The following is a 26,513-nucleotide window of genomic DNA, read 5'->3' on the forward strand; positions in this document are numbered from 1 at the left end:
TTCCACTGTAGAATCGAAATCGTGTTACCCTTTATCGACGAAGTTAGTCATCGAAAGATACAAATGACTCGAGGAGGGGAATTTTTGAAGCTAGCTGCTTCAGTAGAGGAGTCAGAATAGGAAGAACAGTCTTGACCATGTCTTCACCGGGTCGGAAGCATCAAAGAAGTTGAGGATGAGTTCCACGATGCCAGAAAGTGTAAACATTGAAGCGCTCGAAGGTTTTTCTGCTCGCTCTCTATGTTCTCTTCCTGGCTGAGAAATCGCAAAAATTGGAGAATCTGGGATTTTAGATGTTCCCGGAAGCGGTGGAAACTCTCGATCATCCTGATGTGAAATCACAAAAGTAGAACGTTTTTGAGTACTTCCACCCGCTTTGAATTTGACCATGTTGGGTTTGAGTTCACTTTGCGGCTGTTTTCTTGGCTTTTTCGAGGGTCGCTGGCTCTGTTTTACTCTTTTCCTCGTTGAGCCATTGAAAACAAAGGGAGCCCCATTCCCAACTTCGGAGTCAGAACTACCTTGATCGTCCAAAGGAAGAGACGAGTAGATGGTGTCAGAAACAACTGGAGAAGCGGCCTTCCTCAACATTTCGGCGTAGCTTCGCCGAGAACGCTGCTGAAGAGACCGTTTCTGGTGAATTCGCTGCTGTATGTACGTTGGACAAGCTTCAAGAGCATGGGGAGGGCTTTCATTACAATAGACACATTTCGGTGCTGTCTTGCACGCGCCATCCACATGCTTCTCTCCGCATGATGCACAGCGAGGTTTATTGCAGCAGTACTGAGCGGTGTGGCCCAGCTGCTTGCAATTAACACAATTCATCACCTTCGGTACATACAGCCGAACAGGTAACCGAAGTTTACCAATCACTACGTAGTCAGGCAGCGCGGACCCGGAGAAGGTGACGCAGAAAGAATCAGACGGGGAATAAATCCGCTTCTCTCCTCCTGCGACACCGAATACATTTGTTTGCAATACAGTATCGCAACAGGAGGCAAAGAATCGTTCTTGAAACGACCGACACCTTGCTTCAAATCCTCGCATGTCATACTTCCCTTCATCACCACCCCCGCGATCTCACACAGTGCTGACGGTAAATACACCTTATATTCGAGAGTGAAAAGCTCACTGGTGGCAATCTCGTTGGTCTGTTTGTGATCACTGACCGTGCCGTGACGCGAAGCTTAGTGGACCCAACCATGTCAATGGTCGGGACAGACGAAAATCGCTTTTCTAGATCTTTGCTGATCTGACTGATATTCAAACGTTAGCCTTTGGATCGGAAAAAAAGCAACGTATGGCCCACTAGAGGCGGGTGGGTAGGCCTTGTGGCGGGGGCTCCTAAGAGGAGAGGTATCATTATTCACGGGGGAGGTGGAGACGGTGTTGCTGGTTTCCATTTTACTCTGGGATGGATCACCAGAATGCAACAAAATATTATGGGACAAGGGATACAATGAACCCCCGCCGCCTTCGCCTTCGTGCATTGCGGAGACCAAACGTCCCGCTGCAGCGAGGCACACACACAATTATTTAATTAACACAGGGAGAAAAAAACGAACGAAAAATAAAACGAAAAAAAAACGAACAGGGAGGGGAAATGAGAGAAACAAAAACTTACTAGAGACAAATTAGAGTATCTTATCAACTTAAGGTGGTGAAAAGGGGAATAAAGAGGGGAAATTACAACTACTTAACTTTTTATTGCTGCGTTGAGAGCTGCCTACGGTTGCTGCGGTACGCACCGGACGATAGCACGTGGCACGAACGAGAACAACCTGGCGTATGTGTTGGTCTTCTCTCTACCCGCACACAGCGAATAGATGGCAGGAGCTGCGTTGGTGGAGATGATCGACTGCTGCTGGCTCTGGATAACCCAAGTGCACCACGGAGACAGGCGGTGCGGGGGGCACCGATGATGTTCAGCTCGATGGATGCGCAAGACTGACTCTGCGCAAGCGTGATTTTTTATAAAGAAAACACGTGAAAACTTTTACCACGGATACTCAATTGCGTCGCAAATGAGCTCCGCTTCCTAGTCTATAAGCTAAGGATCCTTCAACGACACTTTCACACGGGAAAAAAAAACTCAGCACGAGAAAAAAATCCGAACACGGACCCGGAGGTACAAGACCACGACTGTCTCGCACGGTAGCTCGACACGGAATGATTGTTTGGTGCGCAGGTTTAGAGGAAACGGCGGAACACGTGTTGTTCGTGTGCTCACGTTTTCGCGCAATGCGTGACCACATGCTTGCCACATGTGGTCTGGACACTACCCCGGACAACCTAGTTCGGAGGATGTGTAAAGACGAAGTTGGCTGGAACGCCGTTTTATCGGCTATCGCCCAAATCGTCTCGGAGCTACACAGAAGGTGGCGCGTGGACTCAAGGATGGCTAGTTCAGGCGCAAATAAGAGGTGGTCCAAGGGATCGGAGTCGGCTTCATGGGTCATACCGGTGGTCATGCTCTGTGGTCGAACTCGATCCTTTTATCGAACAAGTGGCCGCGCGAAGAACAACATGGTATCGTCGCTTTCGCGGCGTCGGTCAACCGGGCGGGTTCCGAGCCCGAGGACGGAAAGGGGTCCTCGTCAAGGCTGGGGCAGGCGTAGGCCTCGCGTCGGCAAGTCCCTCTGTGTGCTGGCGAATAGGCCCTATCGCAGAAAGGTCAATTTGGGGTGCACGCGGTATCATCATTCTTGATACCAGTCGTGCAGAGGGAAGCAGGCGCGAAGTCGACCCTGCCCACCTTCCGAGGACATAGGGCGTGGTAAGGCCACCTGGAAAGCCGGCAATGCGCTGGCACGATACCATGGTGTTCTTCTAAAAAGCGAGTCACGATGTTCGATGCTGCAAGGACACGCAGCTAACCTCGAGGGTGCGTCATGCACTGGCCCCCTTTGAAGCATTACTTTCTGGTTGTACCGAAGGGACGATGGGCTTGGCGGCAATGGAAACGGTTTAGCTGGTCGGGGATGCAGCCCTGTTTCCCTCATTGAGGTGGCCCCTAACTCCAGCACTTCCTGGTCAACCCAGGATGTCTGTTGAGCAGATTCCCCTCCATTGTTTAGGAAAAAAAAACACACACACACACACACACACACACACACACACACACACACACACACATACACACACACACACACACACACACACACACATACACACACACACATACACACACACACATACACACTCACACACACACATACATACACACCTTCCGAGGACATAGGGCGTGGTAAGGCCACCTGGAAAGCCGGAAACGCGCTGGCACGATACCATGATGTTCTTCTAAAAAAGCGAGTTACGATGTTCGGTGCTGCAAGGACATGCAGCTAACCTCGAGGGTGCGTTTGAAGCATTACTTTCTGGTTGTACCGAAGGGACTATGGGCTTGGCGGCAATGGAAACGGTTTAGCGGGTCGGGGGTGCAGTTCTGCCTCCCTCGTTTGCTGCTGGAGATGATCCCTAACCCTGCACTTCCTGGACAACCCAGGATGTCTGTTGAGCAGATTTCTCCATTGTTTAGGAAGAAAAAACACACATACACACGGACAGACAGACATTTGCTCAGCTCATCAAGCTGAGTCGATTGGCACTATGAGGCTTCTATAAAAAGTTCGTATTCGGAGTGAAATGATAACTTTTCGGTACCACTTTGTTGTACGAGAAGGGCAAAAAAAAACATTTCTGCATATTGCTCATATGATCCATAGTTTTGGTCATTTGATCCATAGTTTTAATCATTTGATCCATAATTTTGGCGATATGATCTATAAGTTTGACCATATGATCCAAAGGTTTTGATTTTTTTTTTGATCTATTAATATAGTTTTATTAGCATTTTTTCCAAGCGTTATGGATCATATTACCTAAATTATGGATCATGTGAATAAAATAATGGATAAAATGACCCAAACTATGGATCATGTGAGCAACATTATGTCCCATATTACTGAAAGCTTGGATCATCATCATGTTTGAAATTGAGCAAATTTGATGTTTTTTTCATGGAACATTATACAAAGATTTATGAATGATTTGTCATACGTTCATAGGGATTTATCAGAGATATTATTGTTTTTCTTGCTCATGTCTGAAGGAACATTTTTGCCCATTAATTGCTAAATTTCTTCGTAGTTGTGGATCTTAAAATTATTGTTTATGGAATCTCCCGAACTATTTTATGGATTTATGTAACGTTTTATGGAACATCAGATGTTATTTATGGATCGCTTTTCATTGGTAATGGATCGTTTTTGCATACTTTACGGTACAAAGTAGGGGCTGCCACTAGCCCTGCCTCTTTGTTGCACAGATAAATTTAATTCATATATTGACTACATACCTGACCATCTTATCACTAAAAAAGCAAATCTGGACTTAGTTCGAAGATCAATCTACGCGGCGGAATGATGATATTATCACATAGCGCTAATGTAGAGAAGATATATAAGCAAGTGAACAAAGTGAAAAAAATCCCCGCAATAACGCACCATGCTAACGGCGTCGCCGGTTTCAACACTTCGCAAGTCGTCGGATCGTCGTATGCAAGCAATCGTTGATCAGCAGTAGACACTATGACCCAAGTATCCCAAAATAAACTATTTTTTCATGCGATGTGAAAATGGGATTTTAGGGGAACAAATCAATACTTCCAACACGAAACTGGGACCAGTCCGGGTGCTGATATAGCGAATCCGCACCAGGGGGAGGTCAGAACGTTGGCTTTGAGGGGAGTTGATAGTAACCAACAGTGCATCATTGAGACCCATGTGGGCGGTAGCAGTGCGAATCCGCACCTGCGGGAGCGCAAAATGTTGGCTTTGGGGGGAGTTGATAGTAACCAACAGTGCATCATTGAGACCCATGTGGGCGGCAGCAGTGCGAATCCGCACCAGTGGGAGCATTTTAAAGAGACTGTAAAGGTGTTCGGCCGTACGGCACACTATTTTTTGTACATTTTTTTATAGCCTAAAGAGACTAATAGAATTTTTGATTTGGGCAAAGCTTCAGTTGTCGACCAAGTGTGACTAAGAAGGACGGCAGGGCTGGCAGACAGTGATGTCAATATGAGCTATTGTGAAATCATAGCGGAAACATGTAAAATATCGATAAAATTAATCAATCTTTTCCTAACGCATTATGTATTGATGCAATAATAATATCTTATTGATTCTGTTTTGGGGTGCAATGTAAAAATTGAAAAAGCGGAGCAAAACATGATCTTCTTTTCGGTGCGCTTGAGCAGCTTGCAACAACGGTTTAAGATGTAAACATAAACAGCCAACGTCGTGAAAATAAAATCCATTAATATTCACCTAAACTAAAGAAAAACTTTTTTTTTTTTTCCAAGTTCGTTTATTTGGTAGGCTCAGGCGTGTATAACACTTTACGGAGCCATGGTTCTTTGCGATATATACAATCAATATCATTTATTTTTCAGTTAGTAATAGAGGGGTAGAATCCAGCGTACTCGTGGTGACTCGAGGTTAGTTTACAATGTTTAAGGATGGACGGGGCTTAGGATTTTGGATCAGGGAATTTTAGCTTCTCATCCGGGTATTTGGCGTCAGGGACGATGTGGCGTGTCGTCGTGCTCGAGGAATGGTTCGACTGGAGGAGCATCTTCCGGATGGCAAGAGCTATGGTGCTCTATGGAACAGAAAGCAGAGACTAAACACAAAAAAAAACTTTGAAGAAAAAAAATCAAACTATTAGATTTTGATATCAGAAGCACAAAGAAAACTATAAATGGCCTGCATATAGACCACATCACGATCTCCCAAAACACCTCGAACTTCCCTGAAGGGTTGTTTACCTCGGGCCACTAGGGTATCCAATAATTGCTCTCTGGAGGCGTCATTTTCCGAGCAGGACCAAACTACGTGATCGATGTCATCATAACCGGCTCCGCACCTACATAAGTTGCTATCGACAAGGTTTATTCTGTACAGATGTGCGTTTAGTGAATAGTGATTAGACATAAGTCTCGACATCACGCGAATGAAGCCTCGACTTAAGTCCTCACCTCTGAACCACGCTCGCCCAGAAACTTTTGGAACTATAGAAAATAGCCACCGTCCAAGTTCGTTGTGTGTCCAATTTCTTTGCCAACTTTGAAGAGTACTCTGACGGACTAATGGGAAAACTCGCTACTCGAGAGTTGTCTATCATAAACCTCACCTTCCTCAGGGTGCCCACCTTTGCCAGCGAGTCTGCCTTCTCATTGCCGTAGATTGAGCAGTGAGATGGGACCCAAACAAAGGTAATCTTGAATGATCTTTCGACCAAATCACGCATCTGCTCTCTTATAGTTGTAAGAAAGTAAGATGCGTGCTTAACAGGTTTCATCGATAGAACTAAGACTATCCGAGAAGATGAAATAATGGTCTACGGGCTGATTAGAAATTATCCCCAAAGCGAAGTTAATTGCTGCCAGCTCAGCAACATAAAACGGAAAACGGTTCCTGGAGTTTTTGGAAGGTGGTTGAAGTTACATTGAAAACACCGAAGCCAGTGGATCCGTTGATGCCAGAACCATCAGTGAAATATCTGTTGTTGCAATTGACATGTTCATATTTTTCAGAAAAAAGTGAGGGAATGGATATTTGTCGAAGATGATCTGGTATTCCTTGAATAGCATGTTTCATGGACAGATCGTATACAATTGAGGAACTGTCGTTGGTGAAGTGAACTCGAGGGGGATTATAACACGGAAGACAAAGATCTGATGATATGTAGTTGAGATAGACTCTCAGGAATCTTGAACGGCAAGTTAGTTCAAGCATATTATCGAAGTTTTCTAATACAAGTGTGTTACTTGTTCCACATTTGATGAGTATTCTAAGTGAGAGCTCCCAGTAACGGTGCTTTAAAGGAGTGACTCCAGCAAGCACCTCCAGGCTCATGTTATGCGTTGAATGCATACAGCCAAGGGCAATACGAAAACAACGATACTGAATTCGTTCCAATTTGATCAGGTGGCAATCAGCTGCTGAGAGGAAGCAGAAGGAGCCATACTCTAAAACAGAGAGAATAGTCGTTCTATAGAGTTTGATAAGGTCTTCCGGTGAGCACCCCACCATGTTCCGGAGATAGAACGTAGAAAATGGATCCTTTTCCGGCATTTTTGTATCAAATACTCAATGTGGAGTTTCCAGGTACATTTGGAATCAAACATGACCCCACGGTATTTAGAAGATAAAGATTGGTTGATGTCATCATGAGTTTCAGTTGAGCAGGATACCGCTTCCTAGTAAACACAACCAACTGAGTTTTTTGCGGTGAAAACTCGATCCCCAAATGTCTGGCCCAAACAGTCAGATTATCTAAGGTACTTTGCAATGGTCCTTGCAAGACAGCTGCACATGGACCTCTTAGAGAGACCACGGCATCATCTGCAAGTTGTCTGAGCGTGCATTGTCCTTCCAAACAATTGTCAATATCTTTAACATAGAAATTATAAAGCAAGGGACTTAAACATGATCCTTGGGGAAGGCCCATGTAACTATTTCTGGAAGTTGTCAGAGTGCCGAGTGTGAAGTTCATTTGTTTTTCTGACAACAAATTGTACAAGAAATTATTTAAAAATACAGGTAGTCCATTACTGTGCAGATTGTCTGACAGTACTTCAATGGAAACTGAATCAAAAGCGCCCTTAATATCCAAGAATACTGAAGCCAATTGCTCCTTGTGCGCAAAGGCCAGTTGTATATCTGAAGAAAGCAACGCTAGACAATCGTTTGTTCCTTTACCTTTACGAAATCCAAACTGAGTATTTGACAGTAATGCATTTTGCTCGACCCAATGGTCGATTCTTGAGAGGATCATTTTCTCCAATAATTTTCTCATGCATGATAGCATGGCAATCGGTCGGTATGAATTGTGATTAGACGCTGGTTTCCCAGGCTTTTGAATAGCTATTACTTTGACCTGTCGCCATTCAGGTGGTTGTTGTACAATGTTGTACTCCATGAAACAGTTGTACAGGTCAAGTAATCGTTTTTTTTTGCGATATCTGGGAGGTTTTTCAGAAGATTGAATTTGATGTTATCGCATCCCGGAGCAGAGTTATTCGATGAAAGAAGAGACATAGAAAGTTCCAGCATTGTAAATGGTCCACCCAAAGAACAGGGATCATTGACTGATTCTCGAAATAGCGGTTCTGCTGGTACGGAATCTGGAAAGACCTTTTTTGCGAAGTTGAATATCCATCGATTGGAGTATTCTTCACTCTCGTTGGCGGAAGTGCGGTTCCGCATGTTGCGGGCCGTTTTCCAAAGTGTTGTCATTGAGGTTTCTCGCGATAGTCCCTCGACAAAACGTCGCCAGTAGCTACGTTTTTTAGCCTTGAGAAGATTTTTGAGCTTTCTTTCAAGCCTCAAATACTCTTCGAAAAGCTCAGACCTTCCGTGTTTACGGAAGGCCTTGAAGGCATCAGATTTCTCAGAATACAACTTAGTACATTCATCATCCCATCCAGGAGTGGCTGGTCTTCTTATGGCAGATGTACTTGGAACGCGTCGTTTCTGAGCTTCTAGTGCGCTTTTTTAATTAATTCGGTAAGGAATCGATATTCATCCAGCGGTGGAAGAACATCAGTTGATTCAATACCAATATTTACCGCCGATGCAAATTTTTGCCAGTCAATGTTCTTCGTGAGGTCGAAAGGAACATTAACTGGCTCAGATTGTTGATAGCTACTATTAATTGTAGTAACTATCGGCATATGGTCACTACCGTGGGGATCTTGGATAACCTTCCACGTGCAATCTAACGATAGTGAATTTGAACATAAAGACAGATCAATACGGCTTTGTTGACCATATGGTCCTATTCGAGTTACTTCACCAGTGTTCAAAATATTCAAATTGAAATCGTCACACAAATCATAGAAAATAGGCGCTCCATAATCGTCATACGTTTCGCCCCATCCAATACCATGTGCGTTCATATCACTCAATATCAATACTGGAGATGATAGAAGGGAGACTGCGCTCCAAAAATGTCGACGATTAATAGAGGCATTTGGAGGAATGTACACTGAAGCTATGCAAAGGTCTTTATTCTTCACATTTACTTGGCATGCGACGATTTCTAAGCCGGGAACAGTCGGAATGGGAATTCTGTAGAAGGAGTAGCATTTTTTGATCCCCAAAAGAACGCCACCATAATGATCATCCTGATCTTGGCGAATAATGTTAAAATCGTGGAAGTTGATTTCATCTTCAGAAGAAAGCCATGTTTCACAGAGTGCAAATATGTCGCAATCGGAATTGCGAATCAAAAACTTGAACACGTCTAATTTATTTTTAAGACTATGACACTGCAGCACAGTGATTGTATCTTGTGTAATAGCCGTATTATCCATCGAAAGATACAATTCCTGCAAGAAGGGGCCATGAAACAGTCAATTGCTTCAGATAACTTTCCACTGTTGGTATGAAGAGGTCAATGATTGGCCTCAATGAATTCGGAATATTGAATAAATTCAAAAACGGTCCACAAGGTCCTTAAAGGAGATCAACTCGCTTGGACGGAGTACTTTTTGGGAAGAACGAACTGTGGTTTTTCTTTCATTGATTCTCCTAGCCGGATGTTTCTTGGAAACATCGGTTTTGGGCAATGGCGGGAATGTCTTGCTGCAAGATGGATCCAAAGGAGCAGTGAAGACAGGTTGCTTCGATTTTAAATAATCCCCATTGCCTTCAGATTTGGGCAAGCTTTTATGGATGACTTTTGATTTCTTACGGCGCAATCCCGGGGAAGACGGTTGCTTCCTCTTTTCGGGCACGTGTACCTCCGTAGAATCATCCATATCAGCTGCGTCAGAGTCCAATTCGTCAATGCATATGGAATCATAATAATCACTCACTTGAACGTTAGCTGAAATAGCAGCCTTTGCAGTGGTATCGGCGGATGTGTCTTGCGCTTTAACCATTTCCGCATAAGTCTGCTTGGAGCGCTGTACCAACGAGCGCTTCACTTTTTGGGTGCGCTTTCTGTACACCGGGCAATCTTGCAAACCATGGGCAGGAGCCATACCACAATAAGCACATTTTGTGGCTTGTTGCTGGCAGGATTCCTCCCGATGTCTTTCGAAACATTTACCACAACGTGGTTTGTTGTCACAAAACTCGGCAGTGTGACCAAGTTGTTTGCAATTGGTACAATTAAATACCCTTGGTACAAAAAGACGCACCGGAAACAACATATTCTCTAAATCGACATATTTTGGGAGAATCGAACCGGCAAACGTCACCCGAAGCGAGCCTGACTTAGAATATACTTTTTTGCCATCTACCATGGTTGCTGAATGCAATTCTTTGCAATCAAGAATATCCACGGTAGACTCTATTGCGTTCTTTAAGCGGCCTTTTCCCGCAAGTACATCCTTGCAAGTCAGGCTCGCTGCGTTGATCACACCTTCGATTTCGACCTCTCGCGAGGGGACATAAACTAAATATTCTACATTGTAGGCCTTGTCTTTAGCAATTTCGTTCGCCACCTGATATGTAGGTGCGGTGATTCGTAGCTTGTTCCTGTTGATCTGACTAAAATCAAGCTTCGTAAAACGACGCGTCAAATCTCGCTTAATGCCGAGAAAGTCTAGACTTTTCACTTTCTGCCGAAAGTAAACAACCCAAGGCCCAGGCGAAGCCGCATGGTACAATCGTGTGCGGACATCTTTTGGAGGACTATCGCCCCCCATAGTCTCTGCCTCCATTCTCACCTCGCAAGGTGGAAGGACAATTAATTCTTATGCTAACTTAGAACTAATAGCAAATTAGAAAAAAAAAATATAAAAAAACTAATTTAATTTATTATAATTAATTCCACTCTGTATCAGAGGGATGGGAGAATAATTAAACAATGCCTTCCACTTATCTGCGCTGCTGCTGTAGGTAGCAGCAGAAACAATAGCCTGCTTCACTGGCGTCGCCAGAAGCAGCTACTTCGCTCGCCGACAGTGATCGCCTTGGATCCGTAGGTAGGCACCACACAATAGACTCGCACTACCGAACAAAACCCGCGATGAGACACAGCACACACGTCTGGCTCGTTCGAACTATCGGCACGGAATGAAAAGAAAACTTATGCTTTTCTGACAAATTCCATCAGTTAATCCCATACTTAGACTGCATTGATTAATACTGCGTATAAATTGGGCTGAATTCTTCCGAATGCGTGTAATGTTTACTGTTGTCGGATGTTAACAAAAAATGAATCCCACGTGTATGCTCACTAAATTGGTATTGGAAGTTTCCACCATGGTTGATGATTTTTAGACAGACAGCCACGTGCTCGTACTACCCCAATAATAAAACCACCCACCGAGGAAAAAAAGCAGTCTCTAGCTGGATGGGAAAAGTATTTTTGTTTCAAATCAACATCATTCAATAGCGAAGACATAATTATATCCGGTGTGCTTCATTTGATTGTATTTCGCTTTAGTTTTCAAAACAAAAAAAAAGACTTTTGCAACATTTTTTTTTCCAAGAGGGGAAATTGACGATTTACTCTCACGCTCTCTCATATATAAGAGAGCGTGAGAATAAAATCGTCGATTTCCCCTCTTGGGAAAAATGTTGCAAAAAGAAGTTTATTTTTAAAACTGAAGCGAAATACAACCAAAAGAAGCACCCACCGGATATAATTATGTCTTCGCTATTGGATGATATTGTTTTGAAACAGAAATACCTCCCCCATCTAGCTGGAGACTGCTTTTTCTTCTCGGTGGGTGGTTTTATTACTGGGGGTGGTACGAGCACGTGGCTGCCTTTCTCGTCAATGACTGGATGACGGTAATTTAAACCTTAATTCTTTTCATCAGCACAGTTTTATACGGGGAAGGTCGTTTGGCCGAAACCCATTTGGCTGAATGCCACTAGGCCGAACAAACCATTAGGCCGAAACCCATCTGAGACGTCTCACTTCTCACTCCTCATTTCCCACTTCTCACCGTGAGAAATGGGAAGTGAGTAGCGAGACGATTCAATTTGCACTACTCATTTTTCACAGTGAGAAGTGGGAAATAAGTAGAAAGAAGTTATACGTCTCACTTTTCACTCTTCATTTCTCACTTTTCAAATGACCTATTAGGCCAAATGATATGTTCGATAAAATGATTTGTTCGACCTTATTAACCTACTCGGCCAATGTCATATTCGGCCAAATGTCCTATTCGAACAAATGTCCTATTCGGCCAAATGTTCACTTCGATCAAATGTCCATTCTGACCAAATGTCCTATTCGGCCAAATGTCCTATTCGACCAAATGTACCATTCGGTTAATGTCCTATTCGGCTAAATGTCCTATTCGGGGCAATGTGCGGCTGCAAAAAAAGTTAATCAGTTCAGCGCGTGTTTTCTCTTGTTCCGAACAGCAGAACGATCGCGCGATCTGCTGAAATATTGTGTTCTGCACACAGTTAAAAATTCTGAAAATAACTCGCCAAGGAAATATTTGAGCGCGTGTTTTAGTCGTCGCGAAGTAGTTAAGATATCGAATCAGTCTTCGGGAAAATACGTTTTTGTATCATCATGAATATGGCGTCGTTCAAATGAAATAATTAGTCGCTTACCAAGGCGATTTCCAATATATTTCCTTCCCAACTAACATACTATTCCTTTCCAGTGTGCTCATGGAGATGCAGAGGATTCCTCGGTCTCTTGTAGCAATGAGTGTTGGACTAATTTTCCTCCCCTTATCCTAATTGACTGTGGCCGGCATCGTTATTGGTCTTGAATTAAAGAAACTCCGAAGCATGTACAGTGAGAATAGCTTTCTAGTCCCGAGAAAACTATTCAATTGATGAGCTGTGCATTATTTGTTGTTTCTCGGCCAATCACGACTAGCAACTACGATAGGTACAGTCAATTAAGCTAAGCTAAGCTAAGCTATTTGAATAAATGTCCTATTCGGCCAAATGTCCTATTCGGCCAAATGTCCTATTCGGCCAAATGTCCAATTCGGCCAAATGTCCTATTTAGTCAAATGTTCTATTCGGCCAAATGTCCTTTTTGGTCAAATGTCCTATTCGATCAAATGTTCTATTTGAACAAATATTTTTTTTGTGTCTTTATTAAAGAGACTTTCAGCCCGAGGCTGGCTCGTCTCCGTTGAACAAATGTCCTATTCGGCCAAATGTTCTATCCGGCCAAATGTCTTATTCGGCCAAATTAATTTCGGCATAATGCTCAATTCGGCCAAATGGTATATTCTGTCGGCCAAGGGGGGAAGGGCCGTCCCCATTTTATACAAGGGAATGTTGAATCGAAACGAATTTTCTTCAAAGTCTTTAACCAGGGAATCAATATTCGAGCAACGCTCAACAATATACCCTTTGTCGTCAACAGAGTTTGTTACTGACAAACGCAGCTCGCAACAAGCCTTTGTCAGAACCAAAACACAATATGACAAGATTTATTTGGCCTGCATGCTCTGATATTTCCGAGAATGCGATGATAATTTTGTAATCATAGCTAGATTCTCGAATATTACCATAAAAGCAGAAAATATGATAGCTTAAAACCGAGATTTGCTGTAGAGATAATGCAAAATAACGGAATAAAAAGTTAGCAATAAAATTGTCTTCTTTTTTTTGTTGCTGAAAAAAATCGGATCTATTTCATTATTTTAATTTATTGAACGGCTACTCAGTCTTGCACTTATTACAACGAGTTTTTTTATTTACCCGACGTTTCGACACGAGACACAATCCCCGTGTCGAAACGTCGGGTAAATAAAAAAAACTCGTTGTAATAAGTGCAATACTGAGTAGCCGTTCAATAAATTAAATTAAAACGTACAGTCGATCCATAATCAGTAAATTAATCATTATTCTCTTCGACAAAAACAAAGCATTGTCGTTGGTTCTCTTTTGTTGCTTGTTTTGCAAGCGCATCCAAGAAAACTTGATTCTCTGTCTTTAAGGTCTGAGGGAAGGGTTTTCCGTTAAAAAAGCACGTGGTAGCACTCTCTGAGAGAGAAAATTGCCCAATTCAGGCCGCCAGAATGATGTTGTCAGTGTCGCCAACAATATTTCATCATTATGAAGTTTACAATTAACAGTGGTGCTGGTGTAAAAAAGACAAATAAGACAAATAAGACAAATAAGACAAATAAGACAAATAAGACAAATAAGACAAATAAGACAAATAAGACAAATAAGACAAATAAGACAAATAAGACAAATAAGACAAATAAGACGAATAAGACGAATAAGACAGGTAAGACAGATAAGACAAATAAGACAAATAAGTCAAATAAGACAATTAAAACAAATAAAACAAATAAGACAAATAAGACAAATAAGACAAATAATACAAATAAGACAAATAAGAGAAATAAAACAAATAAGACAAATAAGATAGATAAGACTAAGAAGAAAAATAACAGTGGTACTGGTGTAAGTAAGACAAACAAGACAAATAAGACAAATAAGACAAATAAGACAAATTAGACAAATAAGACAAATAAGATAGATAAGACTAAGAAGAAAACTAAAGTAAGTTCCTCCAGGAATTCCTTCGGAAGTTCCTCCAGGGATTCGTTCGGAAGTTCCTCCAGCAATTCCTTCGGAAGTTCCTCCAGGAATTGTCTTCGAAAATTTCTCCAGGAATTCTTTCAGAAGCTCCTCCAGGAATTCTCTCAGAAGCTCCTCCAGGAATTCTTTCAGAAGCTCCTCCAGGAATTCTTACAGAATTTCCTCCAGGAATTCCTTCCGAAGTTCCTCCAGGAATTCTTTCAGAAGTTCTTCCAGGAATTCCTTCGGAAGTTATTCCAGGATCTCCTTCGGAAGTTCCTCCAGGAATTCCTTCGGAAGTTCCTCCAGGAATTCCTTCGGAAGTTCCTCCAGGAATTCCTTCGGAAGTTCCTCCAGGAATTCCTTCGGAAGTTCCCCCAGGAATTCCTTCGGAAGTTCCCCCAGGAATTCCTCCGGAAGTTCCCCCAGGAATTCCTTCGGAAGTTCCTCCAGGAATTCCTTCGGAAGTTCCTCCAGGAATTTCTTCGGAAGTTCCTCCAGGAATTTCTTCGGAAGTTCCTCCAGGAATTTCTTCGGAAGTTCCTCCAGGAATTTCTTCGGAAGTTCCTCCAGGAATTTCTTCGGAAGTTCCTCCAGGAATTTCTTCGGAAGTTCCTCCAGGAATTTCTTCGGAAGTTCCTCCAGGAATCCCTTTGGAAGTTCCTCCAGGAATTCCTCCGGAAGTTCCTCCAGAAATTCCTCCGAAGCTCCTCCAGGAATTCCTCCGGAAGTTCCTCCAGGAATTCCTCTGGAAGCTCCCAGGAATTCCTCCGAAGTTCCTCCGGGAATTTCTCTGGAAGTTCCTCCAGGAATTCCTCTGGAAATTCCTTTAGGAATTCCTCTGGAAACTCCTCCGGGAATTCCTCTGGAAGTTTTCAGAGAAACTTTTGGAGGAATTCCCGGAGGAATTAATTTATGAATGTTTCTTTTGATTAAATGAAATTATCATTTAGATGAAATTGTGTTTTCGTACTATGTTTAGGTGTACAACAAGTCCTAATACAATTTCATTATTTCGCTTCAGTGCTTTGTTCGCTAAGTCCTTTTTAACACTGAATTACTTCAACTTATCCTAAAAACTTGTGATGATTTCGTATTCCGTCCCTTTTTTCTTAGTTGTGGATCTTTACACTTTGGAAGAAGTCTTATTTCGGCCGTAGATACGGGGTTGACATCATAACTTAAAGATTCATATGCGTACTCTTGCCCCACCCGTTCCTGCTTACTTTTACCTCACAGTCCCAAAAATTATTCAAGTAATGGTTTTGACTTCTTGGAAAACCAACCGGATTGGTGTTCTATACCATAAAGTACTCTATACAATAGGTTATCGAAATGGTATAATGTTCCCCTGATTGAACGTATATATGGTAATGAAATACTAGTTGCGGAAACCCAATTATTTTTAGCAAAATGACCAAAAAGTTATCGACCTCCATATCTCTCTTGTTGTTTATTCAAATCGTTTACAATTACACATGATAATAGTTGTCAAGAATACCTGTCAAACTGATGCAGTGCTGCCAGTTTATCATTTTTTATTACTTCAAAAAATCGGAAACGTACTCTTACCCCACGCGCACTCTTGCCCCACTCTACTCTACTGCAGAAAATTTATTCAGCAGTGTGCGTCTCTACCGATATGACGGTAATTATACTCAATATCTTCTTCTTCTTATTGGCATTACATCCCCACACTGGGACAGAGCCGCCTCGCAGCTTAGTTGCGTTGCGTTGCGTTGCGTTGTAACGGAGTATTTCGTAGATTGCATACTGATAGTTGTCATGTATATTCTTTACCTTTCTTACCCCAATTGCTTATGGATTTCCATTTGGGATTCAATGGAAATCCAATTGAGGGTCCAAAATGATAAAACATGAAAGCTATCATTGCCGGCCACGCCCATCTTCTCCGTTACTAGGAAAGGGAAGGAAATGATGATATGACATCTACTTAACGAGAGGCCAGCGACTCACCGACGCCCTCATAGATGTCAAGGAATTGGATGGTGGGTAGGGTATGTGGTTTAGGAGTATCATTATAAGCAAATGATAGAAAATTTGTGGAAATACGTTGGGAGTGACTTTGCTAAGAAATTTATGTCACTCCATTATCCTTGCCGATGATTTTCCTCGGATGGGGCGAAGGTATTAGCCTTGCCCTGGCTAATAGCCTAGGTTTAAGCGCCTTTGCTCGCTCTCTGAAACGAAAAAAGAGCAAAAAGAAATTAAATTCCCCTTCCCCCCTGCTATGATAATGATTTTGATCAACAAATGAGTTCTAAGTGGATCATAAATGATCAAACGGCTGCAAACAAGCCTCTATTGTCGTAGCAGAAGCAAACCCGATTAAGACAATTCCACTTGGGTTACTGCGACTCTTATGTGACCAGATTCAGTCACAATAAAGTTGCTGCAACCATTTTCGTCTGACTTGTGTTGCTCGGGTTAACTTTTTCACTATGCCAAAAGATATTGATAAATAATTATATTAATTGATAAATTAACGAGTCTATTTTTTAGATATAGTTTAATAATAATGAAAAGGCTATTGTGGTAACCCAGATATATGTTTATGTATGGCAAGATTTGTTTTCTTAAGTGTGTCTGGTGTAACATTACAGGCATATGGAAAATGGAAACACTGCAATGGGGTTCAATTCTGCTAAAAGGGTATCCTTGCATAACATCGTTTGAAAAACTTTTATTTAAACTTATGAGGTGTAGTACGTATTTCAGTCACTGCAATTGCTTTTCCAGCATACTTCAATTCGATTCCCAGCATAAGCGATTTTTACTCAATCCCTCAACATATAAATCTCCCATTCACTCATCTCTTTAGAGACGGTAGAAAATGCGACGTTAACAAAAACGTGTTGCCAAATGGTATTATTCATAATAGTCTTTATTAAGATGAGAAGATATATTCACTCATCCAAATTCCTTTCAAGCATTTAAAAATAATACTTTTTCACTTTTTGAAATCGAGAGAATTATAAATAACGATGAAGGATTATTTTATACATACTAGAAAAGATTCCTGGCCTTTTGGCAGCACGGGCTGAGGGGATTTTTTGTTCGGTTCGAGGATTTTCAAAGGTATTCTAATACGTTTTTATAAGTTCTAGTGAAACGAACAAATAGGAAGGTTTGAAGTGCGTGAGTTTAGCATTATTGTGTGGTGGTTAACAGCTTTAAGCAATAATTGTATCGTTCACTGTGACGATTTTCAGGTATGTGTTTATTTTAAGATACCGTTTTGTAAAAATAGAATGATTCACTCCGGCTCAGTGGTGTTACAACGAAAAACGAAGATATCTACATTTTTATTTTCTATAATTGGCTCAATTAGGAGTGAAATAAATGGTTAAAAATATTAAATATTGTGCGAAATAAATGTGAGACTTTAAAAAAATTATCATTCGTAAACCTACGGCTTCCAAATAGTATAAATCATAAGTTTTATGTGCAGTGAGCCGGGAATCGTAACCATAGGCCCAAGTAGTGATTTACCCTATAACTACTTGGCCTCGGGAATCGGTTTAGTTATGAAATAGTTGCATAGAGTGTACCGAATTTAATGCATGACATTTTAATCATTTTAAATATATTGAACTGAAAATGCACGCGAACAATCCAGGTAAAAGTTACACATGAGCTGTTAAAAGTGCTGACTCGATAACCCAGAAAATGTTTTTGTATGGTAGGATTTGCTTTCATGAATGTGGTCGGTATGAAGGATCAGAACATCGACTCATGGAGAATCGACCGTAATACATGGACAAAATAGAATCAATATGGTGAATAAAAGAATATGATTATATTGAAGGAAATGATGTACTTACGAGACTAAGACTGGACCTACAATAACCATTACTTCTGAGATTCCCTCTGCCAGTTGCCAGAATAGAGTGTGTTGAAATCCGCACCCCAGCTTTGCTCGTAGTGGCGATTATCTTCAGGGCGTTGCACTATCGTGATTAATTTGTTCCATCATGATGAAATTTAGCTCTTCGATGTCCACCATGTTTCTTTCTTGATCCGCATTATTTTCCAGATGAACTGGAAACCACAGCGCTAGAAATAATGCTCCTCCCGTATACACCAGCTTGAAAATGCCCACAGAGAAACTCCAACAGCCATCTTCAGTCCTAGACCACTTCATGTTGTTCGAAGACTTGAAAAAAAGCAATGCATTTTCCATCTTTGGAAGGAATTCTCGACAGAGCCGCCTCGCAGCTTAGTGTTCATTAAGCACTTCCACAGTTATTAACTGCGAAGTTTCTAAGCCAGGTTACCATTTTTGCATTCGTATATCATGAGGCTAACACGATGATACTTTAATGCCCAGGGTAGTCGAGACAATTTCCAATCAGAAAATTGCCTAGACCGGCACCAGGAATCGAACCCAGCCACCCTCAGCATGGTCTTGCTTTGTAGCCCGCAGGGCCCGCAATTATACTCAATATATGACATTTTAATGGCTGATTATAGTAAAGAGTGTAATTTCACCGGACAAAATGAAATTCGCAATATGTAGAAATATCAAAAGTTAAGCTCGTTTTGAGGATTTTTGGATAAATTCAATAAACAATCATGAGTTATGTTTTGTTGTTTACTAAATGACAAGAATATATAAGTAACTTTTTTAAGCGCAAATGTCATAAATTGTAGTATCCAACAAATTTCTCATTTTGAATTTGGTTCCTCAGAGCACCAAACTATTTTACGTAGTTTACGTCGGGCGGTAGTGTCATGTACGCAACCCTTATGATTTTTTATAAAATATGCATGATTGCAGACTACTTATGTATCAGAAAGTGCTCAAGCGTCCGAAGTACGAGTTATGGAAGCACGATATATGGATGCAAAAATGGTAACTTGGTTTAGAAACCTTGATGTTAATAATTGCTGAAGGGCTTAGCGCTGGGAGGCTGTAATGTCTCTAAATAAGAAGAAGAGTATGACAAGCAGGTAAGGCAGTGCACTATACAAATATTTTAACAAAACCATAAATTACTTTATGATTGAAAGACTGCAATGAAAGTACGTTTGGGGAAGTCAAAAGTATGCAACGCAAAAACTAGTAAGACAAACACTGAAAAACGTTTTTATGTTACTCAAGGCCGACAGTCTGAACACCTAGATTTAATCTCGGATGTAACTTGTTATTTTTGTCCAACAATTTTAAGAGCAACCGAATATTGTTCTTCTATTTGACACCACGCTTGCATTAATTTAATTCTTAATTTTTTACTAGAATTTTTGGGCAAGTTCCGCTCGATAAATGGCTTTAACTCTTTAGGTTTAACCCTTTCCATTAGAGATTAAACTTGGGGACTTATTTACTCTTCAATTATACTTTCTAATTCGTTTGACAATAGTCTACTTCTCAAACAAACATGCTGTATAGTACCTCTTCTTTAACATATCAAACATTTACGGAAACATCACCGTCAGTTTGTCCCCTGTGGCCGTTTGCCACAGCGTTTCCACGCGTTTCCCATTTTCACCAGCGACACAACTGCGTTCGTGATTTGATACTTTTATGTATGCCTCACAACTTATCTATCCACCGCAAATCCGCCAAGCACTCTCGGTATCCAAATAACAAATTCACTTATTTATTCACAGCGTTCCACTCCGACACCTCGGTTCTGCTGTCAGGTGTGCTGTTGCTGTTGCTTGTTCTACCGGCCCTGTTCGCGTCGCAGCTGACCGCGAATCCACCGGCGCCGACATCGTCACCAACGGTAGTGGGAGTCTAAACGAGCATCCCGCCAGCCAGCAACGGCAATGCTCACGTTCCCCTTCGGGAAGGTGGCGCGCACCGGTTGAATAAATACGGGCGTCCATCATCCGTCGCGTCGCGTCCTCGTGCGGTGGCGGCAAAGCATATCCGGCAGCGAGAGCATCATTTTCACGGACCACACGGTGTTCCATCTTCGTCGTCGTCGTCGGGGCTTAACCATCCACAATCCTATCAGCCAAACGTGGTTGGAAAGTCAGGAAAGTAAATAATTAAAGTGTCGGTCTGATGGGAGTGAAAGAAATTCCGTTTTCAGTCTGAGGTTTTTCGTGCAAAGAAGTCTTTTCGAAAAACATGCATTAGATCAGCCGCACGGCAAAGCACACAAAGTTTTTCCCTCTGATGGTAAAATTATCAATGTACATAGACATGAACACGTCGTCGTCGTCGGCTTAGCAACATGTGAAAAAGAGAACCCAATTTTCTCCCTTTGATAGTGACCTACTTGATTGTGGTAGCAACGAGAAGAGACATCCATGTTCACACACATCCTGAAATTAGAAAATTCATGTGCGACCCCGAAAAAAAGCTCCAGAACGCGAATTCGCACAAAATGAAACCACAAAACTATGGCGACCGCGCAGTAATTGACCGCCAGCGGCAACAACCCGAGAAACTCTGAATAAATGCAATTTTTAATATGTTTTTCATAAAGAAAAAAATGTTTGCATTTTCAATTCCACGTTCGAAATCCCTGCGACTTCAATAGGGGAAGTTGGATCAAATAGTACCAGGTAAGTGAAAATAATTATTCTAATTTCAAATCTTCTGTTCATGTTGAAGGAATAAGTATTCGGAATATTCGTTCTGATGAAATTCAATCATCCTGAAGCAACGTACAGTAAGTAGGTCCTTGAGATATTGGGGCAAATTTTTCTCTCCTTAAGAAATGTGTTTTGAGCTTAACGCAGAATTTTTTTCGTTTATGAGATAAGTTAATGCATTTTACTCTCACTCTTTTCTCTACAAAACATGAAAAATGAATATGAAAATGAAATTGAAAATTGTCTACTGAATGAAATTAAAATTCTTACGTTGTTGATGACATAAAAAGGTCAATGGATCAAAGTTTTCTAATTTCATTTAATAGAGGATCCATCTTGATTTTTTTTGCTTCTGAACAAAAACGAAAACAGTGGAACGTTTCGTGTCACCGTCTCCTAGACAGAGTATTTTAAAAACAGTTTCTCGAATGCTAACCACACAACCCCTTCTCATCCGACCTGACTAACTCAATTGTGGCAAGGAACATTCCACTTAGAAAAGCTGAGCACAGACGTGCAGTCATACCACTTGTTAATATCTTGGATAATCTGTCGAGTCAACACCTGGAACGTGACCATTACTTTTGTTTGCAATTGAAACTCTCTTTTTACAACCATCGAAATGGTTCCCATTAACCATTCCATTAGTTCAGTCTGTTTGCCTGTGACCAACGAGCTTCATGTGCTTCAGTCGCGGAAAAGTGCGGTTCACTCGACTACATATTGCTCGCTGCTTGCGCTCGGTGGAAAACTTTGCCGGGAAAACCGCTCATTAGGACGCCCATGCCATGTGTGCATATGAACTCATTAGAAAAGGAAATGATCGCAAAGTGCCGACAAGTGGCGCACGGCAGTGCAGCGCAATTGAAATGGTATACTCGGTCAATTAAAGTCCGGCCGCCTGTACGGAGGCCGGTTCCGAAGTCAACTTGAGGTTGGAGTATGAAGTAAAATCATCCACATGGTGCTTCATTTTTTCCTACGTTGCGTTCAGGATTTTAATGACTTTGCAGAGAAAGTTGCATTGAGTCGGTTTGAGAGTGTCATGTTTGTTAGGAAATACCTTTTTCGATATGATTTTTGTGTTCGGTGGCAATGAAACGAGCCATATTACTGAGTACAAAATAAATTTATAATAATCATAAAATGGGATCCATTATGCACTTGAAAAGGATGAAGCTATGTGTAGAGACTAAGCATATGCGGTATTTCGACAAATTTCGTTTCAGGTGGTTCGAAACGAAATTCCGCGGAATTTCGCGGAATTTGAGCATGGCGAAATCTGATTTCTTGATTTCGTTTCGTTTCGTAAAATTACAAAAATTTCGATAGAAAAAACTAGCTTATAACGAAATTTAACGGAATTTCGCGGAATTTCGAAGCAAATTTAGACTTGAAACATACTGTTTCGTACGGTCGTGTATTATCAAAAATTTTGGCTGCGCCGCTGTTTTCAAAACTTAATGTTATAAAAAATTCTAATAATACAAATATGTATTTAGTTTTTTTCGATAGGGTAACCGTGCCCTTGGTGGAGGTAGCACCAATAGTGGAGGTAGTGGGGTTTTAATGAGATTTATCATAATAATACATTGTAAGATGGTTTCAGTTCATGCGTCGTGCTTTAAATATCCTGTTTAATGCAACTTATCTTAAGATTTCGCTAGAAAAACTATTGAAAACAATGATTTTCCTTAACAAAATTGACTCCCTTGCACCTATAGTGGTGAAAACAATAGTGGCGAGTCTCATAAGAAACCAATGGATAGCACCACTATGGGAACTAAAATTAATTTTTACCGCCACTAAAGGAACAGTGTACCCATAGTGGTGCAAGCAATATTTGGTAATTGTTGATGTTAAATGACATCTATCTCATTTTTGTTAGCAAATTTATTAGTTTATCTGTTGACTAAGATATTATAGCTGTGAAGCTTTCATAATTATAAAATTAAAAATAATAATTATAAAAAAATATTACCTTTTGTTTATCTTCTAGTACCTCCACTATTGGTACCGTTATCCTAGAACGCCTTCGGTGTTTTATTAGAAATGTCCAACAGAAAACGCAAAACATCTTTAACTATTCTATCCCATTTTTTTTTTTCAAAAGTGATCCGACTCAATATTTAATACGCCAGGCTCAGAGTGTAAATGTAATCAGATACGAATCAGATCAGTAAAACTTTGTCAAAGAGGCAAAGTCGTGGCGTGGATTCCTGAGGCCCTTGTGAAGTATTTTTAGAGCGCCTCTTTTTAATTAAAGGCCAACTTCTTCACCTCTTATGCCTCAAATCAGGTTTTAGCACCTGACTAAGCACCGATTAAGAGTTAAGAAGGCCCTTAAGAAAACATTAAACGAAGCACATGATTTTGCGTTTGATTGATTTGAAACACGGTTTTCGTCTTCAAGTTTTCAAAATAACTTTGTTTACAATAAATATTTAGTCGCTTACCAAGGTGGCTTCACATGGATTACCTTTTGAACAAACCAAAGATTCCTTTCCCATGGCGCTCACGGAGATGCAGAGCATTCCTCTTATAATCTTATAATAATAAGTATCAAACTAATTTTCCTCTCCTAATTCTAAATTGACTGTAAGGGCGTGACCGGCTCATACTGTCCATAGCAGTTGTTTCTTGCACTCAATGTGACTACATTTTTTGCATGCCTCATATGCACAAACACATATACAAGGACAAACAGACAATAGCTTGATTCGTCGAATTGATTGTATAATGGGTCTCCGAGCCTCCTTTAAAAAGGTTGAATTTGGAAGGAAATGATATCATTTTGTTACAAGTTTTTGTATGAGAAAGGAAAAATTATTTCTTCATACCTTGCAAAAAGCAGTCGTAATAACTTTGCGATCACTTTTCTGAAACACAATCTAAAAGTTACATCTTTGAGCATTTTAGAAAGGTGCAGAGGATTCGTCTAGCGAGCAAATGTATACTATTAACAATTCTCTATCTGGTTTTGATTTAGCTCAATACCATAAAACGTGGGACCCTCCTTAGCCGTGCGGTAAGACGCGCGGCTACAAAGCAAGACCATGCTGAGGGTGGCTGGGTTCGATTCCCGGCGCCGGTCTAGGTAATTTTCGGTTTGGAAATTGTCTCGACTTTCCTGGGCATAAAAGTATCATCGTGCCTCATGATATACGAATGCAAAAATGGTAACCTGGCTTCCCAAGTAGCAAAATTAATTTTATGATGCACTTGAAGCCAGGGTTGTAAATATTCGGCAGCACTGGATGAAGGTGATGTTTTTTTATACCTTTTTTTTATTTTCTTCCTGCTTTGAAATCAACCTCACATTCCCGGAGAGGCAGAAAAGTAAACAACAGAACTCACATCACCCACAGCGCCGCGAAGATGAAATTTACCACAGCAAAATGTACACATTCACCCAGCAAATTGAAAAAATTCACCACGCGTTTAAATGGGCCTCTCACAGTCATACGGTAAGGCGCGAACTGAGCAGCATGTCAGAGCGACTTGTGAGTGGCTGAATGCGAAATTGAATAGTCGGTGTTGGAAATGATTTTTCAGCTGCACCCAGTCGCACTCACCACGGCGGTGATGAAGGCGACAGCAGATTTTACTGAGATCCATGTTTTTCACTGCATTGACTGTGAAATATTTCTACCCTGCTTGAAGCACACTTCTAGACTTGTGCCTTAAAACCACATTTAAAGCCAATTGTCCTACAAGCTTGCTTCAAGACAGCCATAAAACCACTATAAGACGAAAGAGGCCCACTCTTGAGAAGGTGTTCAAGACCATTTTCCAAGGTTCGCTTAAAACTTGTTAGTTTTATCAAAGTGAGCTTATGATGGCATAAAAGATCAGCATAAAACCCTTTTAGGATTACTAAGGAATTTGACAGCATGTGTTTTCGTTATCTAGATCCGCTGATGTTTATACTTGTTTATATTGAATTTTGTCTGAACCAAATCGAACAGTATCTCATAATGATGAAAATTATTATGGATACGTTGATAAATTGAAACTTAATTGCATTGTGATCGTGTAATTCCACATACCACAACCACTTTGTCGATGCTTTTCCGAATAAATGTAACAAATATTGAATGCGCCTTATTTATATTGCAGGATAAAATATTATTTTTGAAAACTATTTTTATTTAAAAAATTGTACATACCAAAAAAAAAATTTTGCTCTACTTTTTATTTCGCAGATGTAACAATATTTGTTTTATGCCCCAATCTATGAAATGACTCATGCATGTAAAATTAAAACAAATAGTTTTCATCGTTCATATAGAAATGGCTTCTATCAAGAAATTTGACGCAGACGATAATTATCCGCCATGATTTCAATAGTTTTATCGAAACCATCATAAGATTGGATTAAAACCACTTTATCTCATACAAAACCTGTTAGGTTTATGCAGGAGCATGATACATTGAACTAGATTTATCGCAATCTTGACGAAGCTTAGTTTGTCTTGAATAAAACTAACTAGTACTGGTCAAAACTAAGAAGTTTTATTGAAGAGCGTTATAAGTTTGGTGCTTTCATTATAACATGTTGTTTACAATTCCAACGAAAACAAGTCGTTCATTTGGAAAGAGTTCGCCGTTAAATATTAACCAAACTAAATATCTGCACAAAATGCTGAATTGAATGAAAACTCAATAGGGTTACTGCTCTTCGGGTTCATTATACCTATCCATCTATATCAATAACAATCGAGAACAAATAATTAAAGCGCAAAATGTTTTGATTTCCATGTTCATCCGAAATCATCCGTTTTGCGAATATTGTCATATAATAACATGCAATTCAACTGAAAAAGAAATGCATATAGCTTATTTGTTTACCTGTCAGTTAAACATCTATAGGGTTATATTTAATCAAAAAGTAAATGGTTAATAGGGTATCTGTTCCCATATTAATAACAGCCCGTATATTAATCCCAACCGTCGATAATCCAAATAAAAAAATCAATTTGATTACAATTTCTCACATCATATGTACACAATAATGAATAGATCACCTTCTCTAATGTTTGGAATATTATTTAAAATTCCGTTTGAGTAATGTTTTAGTTCACAAGACTCGAATTATTAAAAACAAAATTATAAAACACATTTATTTTCATTTTCCTACCTCTGAGCTGTTGGTTTGATGCACTGCTCGATTGCTACTAGCAGATTCATCTCATTTCACGCCGTTGTTTTCCACTCAATTTCAAGCTAAAACAAATGTATTGTTTCAGAATTCACTTCACAACACATAGAGCACATCACATTTTCACTAGAAATATAATCATATTTGAAAAACGAACGCGATTTCCTATAGTTTGATATAGGTTTATTTCGAACAACGTCTAAATTATCCTTGTCCGTATTCCAAACTATTTACATGGT

General features: G+C 40.6%; 1 protein-coding gene across 6 annotated transcripts in view; it reads left to right on the plus strand.

Moving 5' to 3' along the window:
- The window catches only part of LOC134221730 (suppressor of lurcher protein 1-like), a 430,147-nt gene extending 409,199 nt beyond the window's left edge, over positions 1 to 20,948 (plus strand). For all 6 annotated transcript variants that reach the window (XM_062700938.1, XM_062700936.1, XM_062700931.1 and 3 more), the window contains exon 8: positions 20,175 to 20,948. In XM_062700938.1, the coding sequence (XP_062556922.1) occupies positions 20,175 to 20,308 (134 nt within the window). In that variant the 3' untranslated portion in view covers positions 20,309 to 20,948. The remainder of the gene's footprint in view (positions 1 to 20,174) is intronic.
- Positions 20,949 to 26,513: the final 5,565 nt, after the last annotated feature.

The sequence above is a fragment of the Armigeres subalbatus genome, chromosome 1, assembly GCF_024139115.2.
Source record: "Armigeres subalbatus isolate Guangzhou_Male chromosome 1, GZ_Asu_2, whole genome shotgun sequence".
Taxonomy (NCBI): domain Eukaryota; kingdom Metazoa; phylum Arthropoda; class Insecta; order Diptera; family Culicidae; genus Armigeres; species Armigeres subalbatus.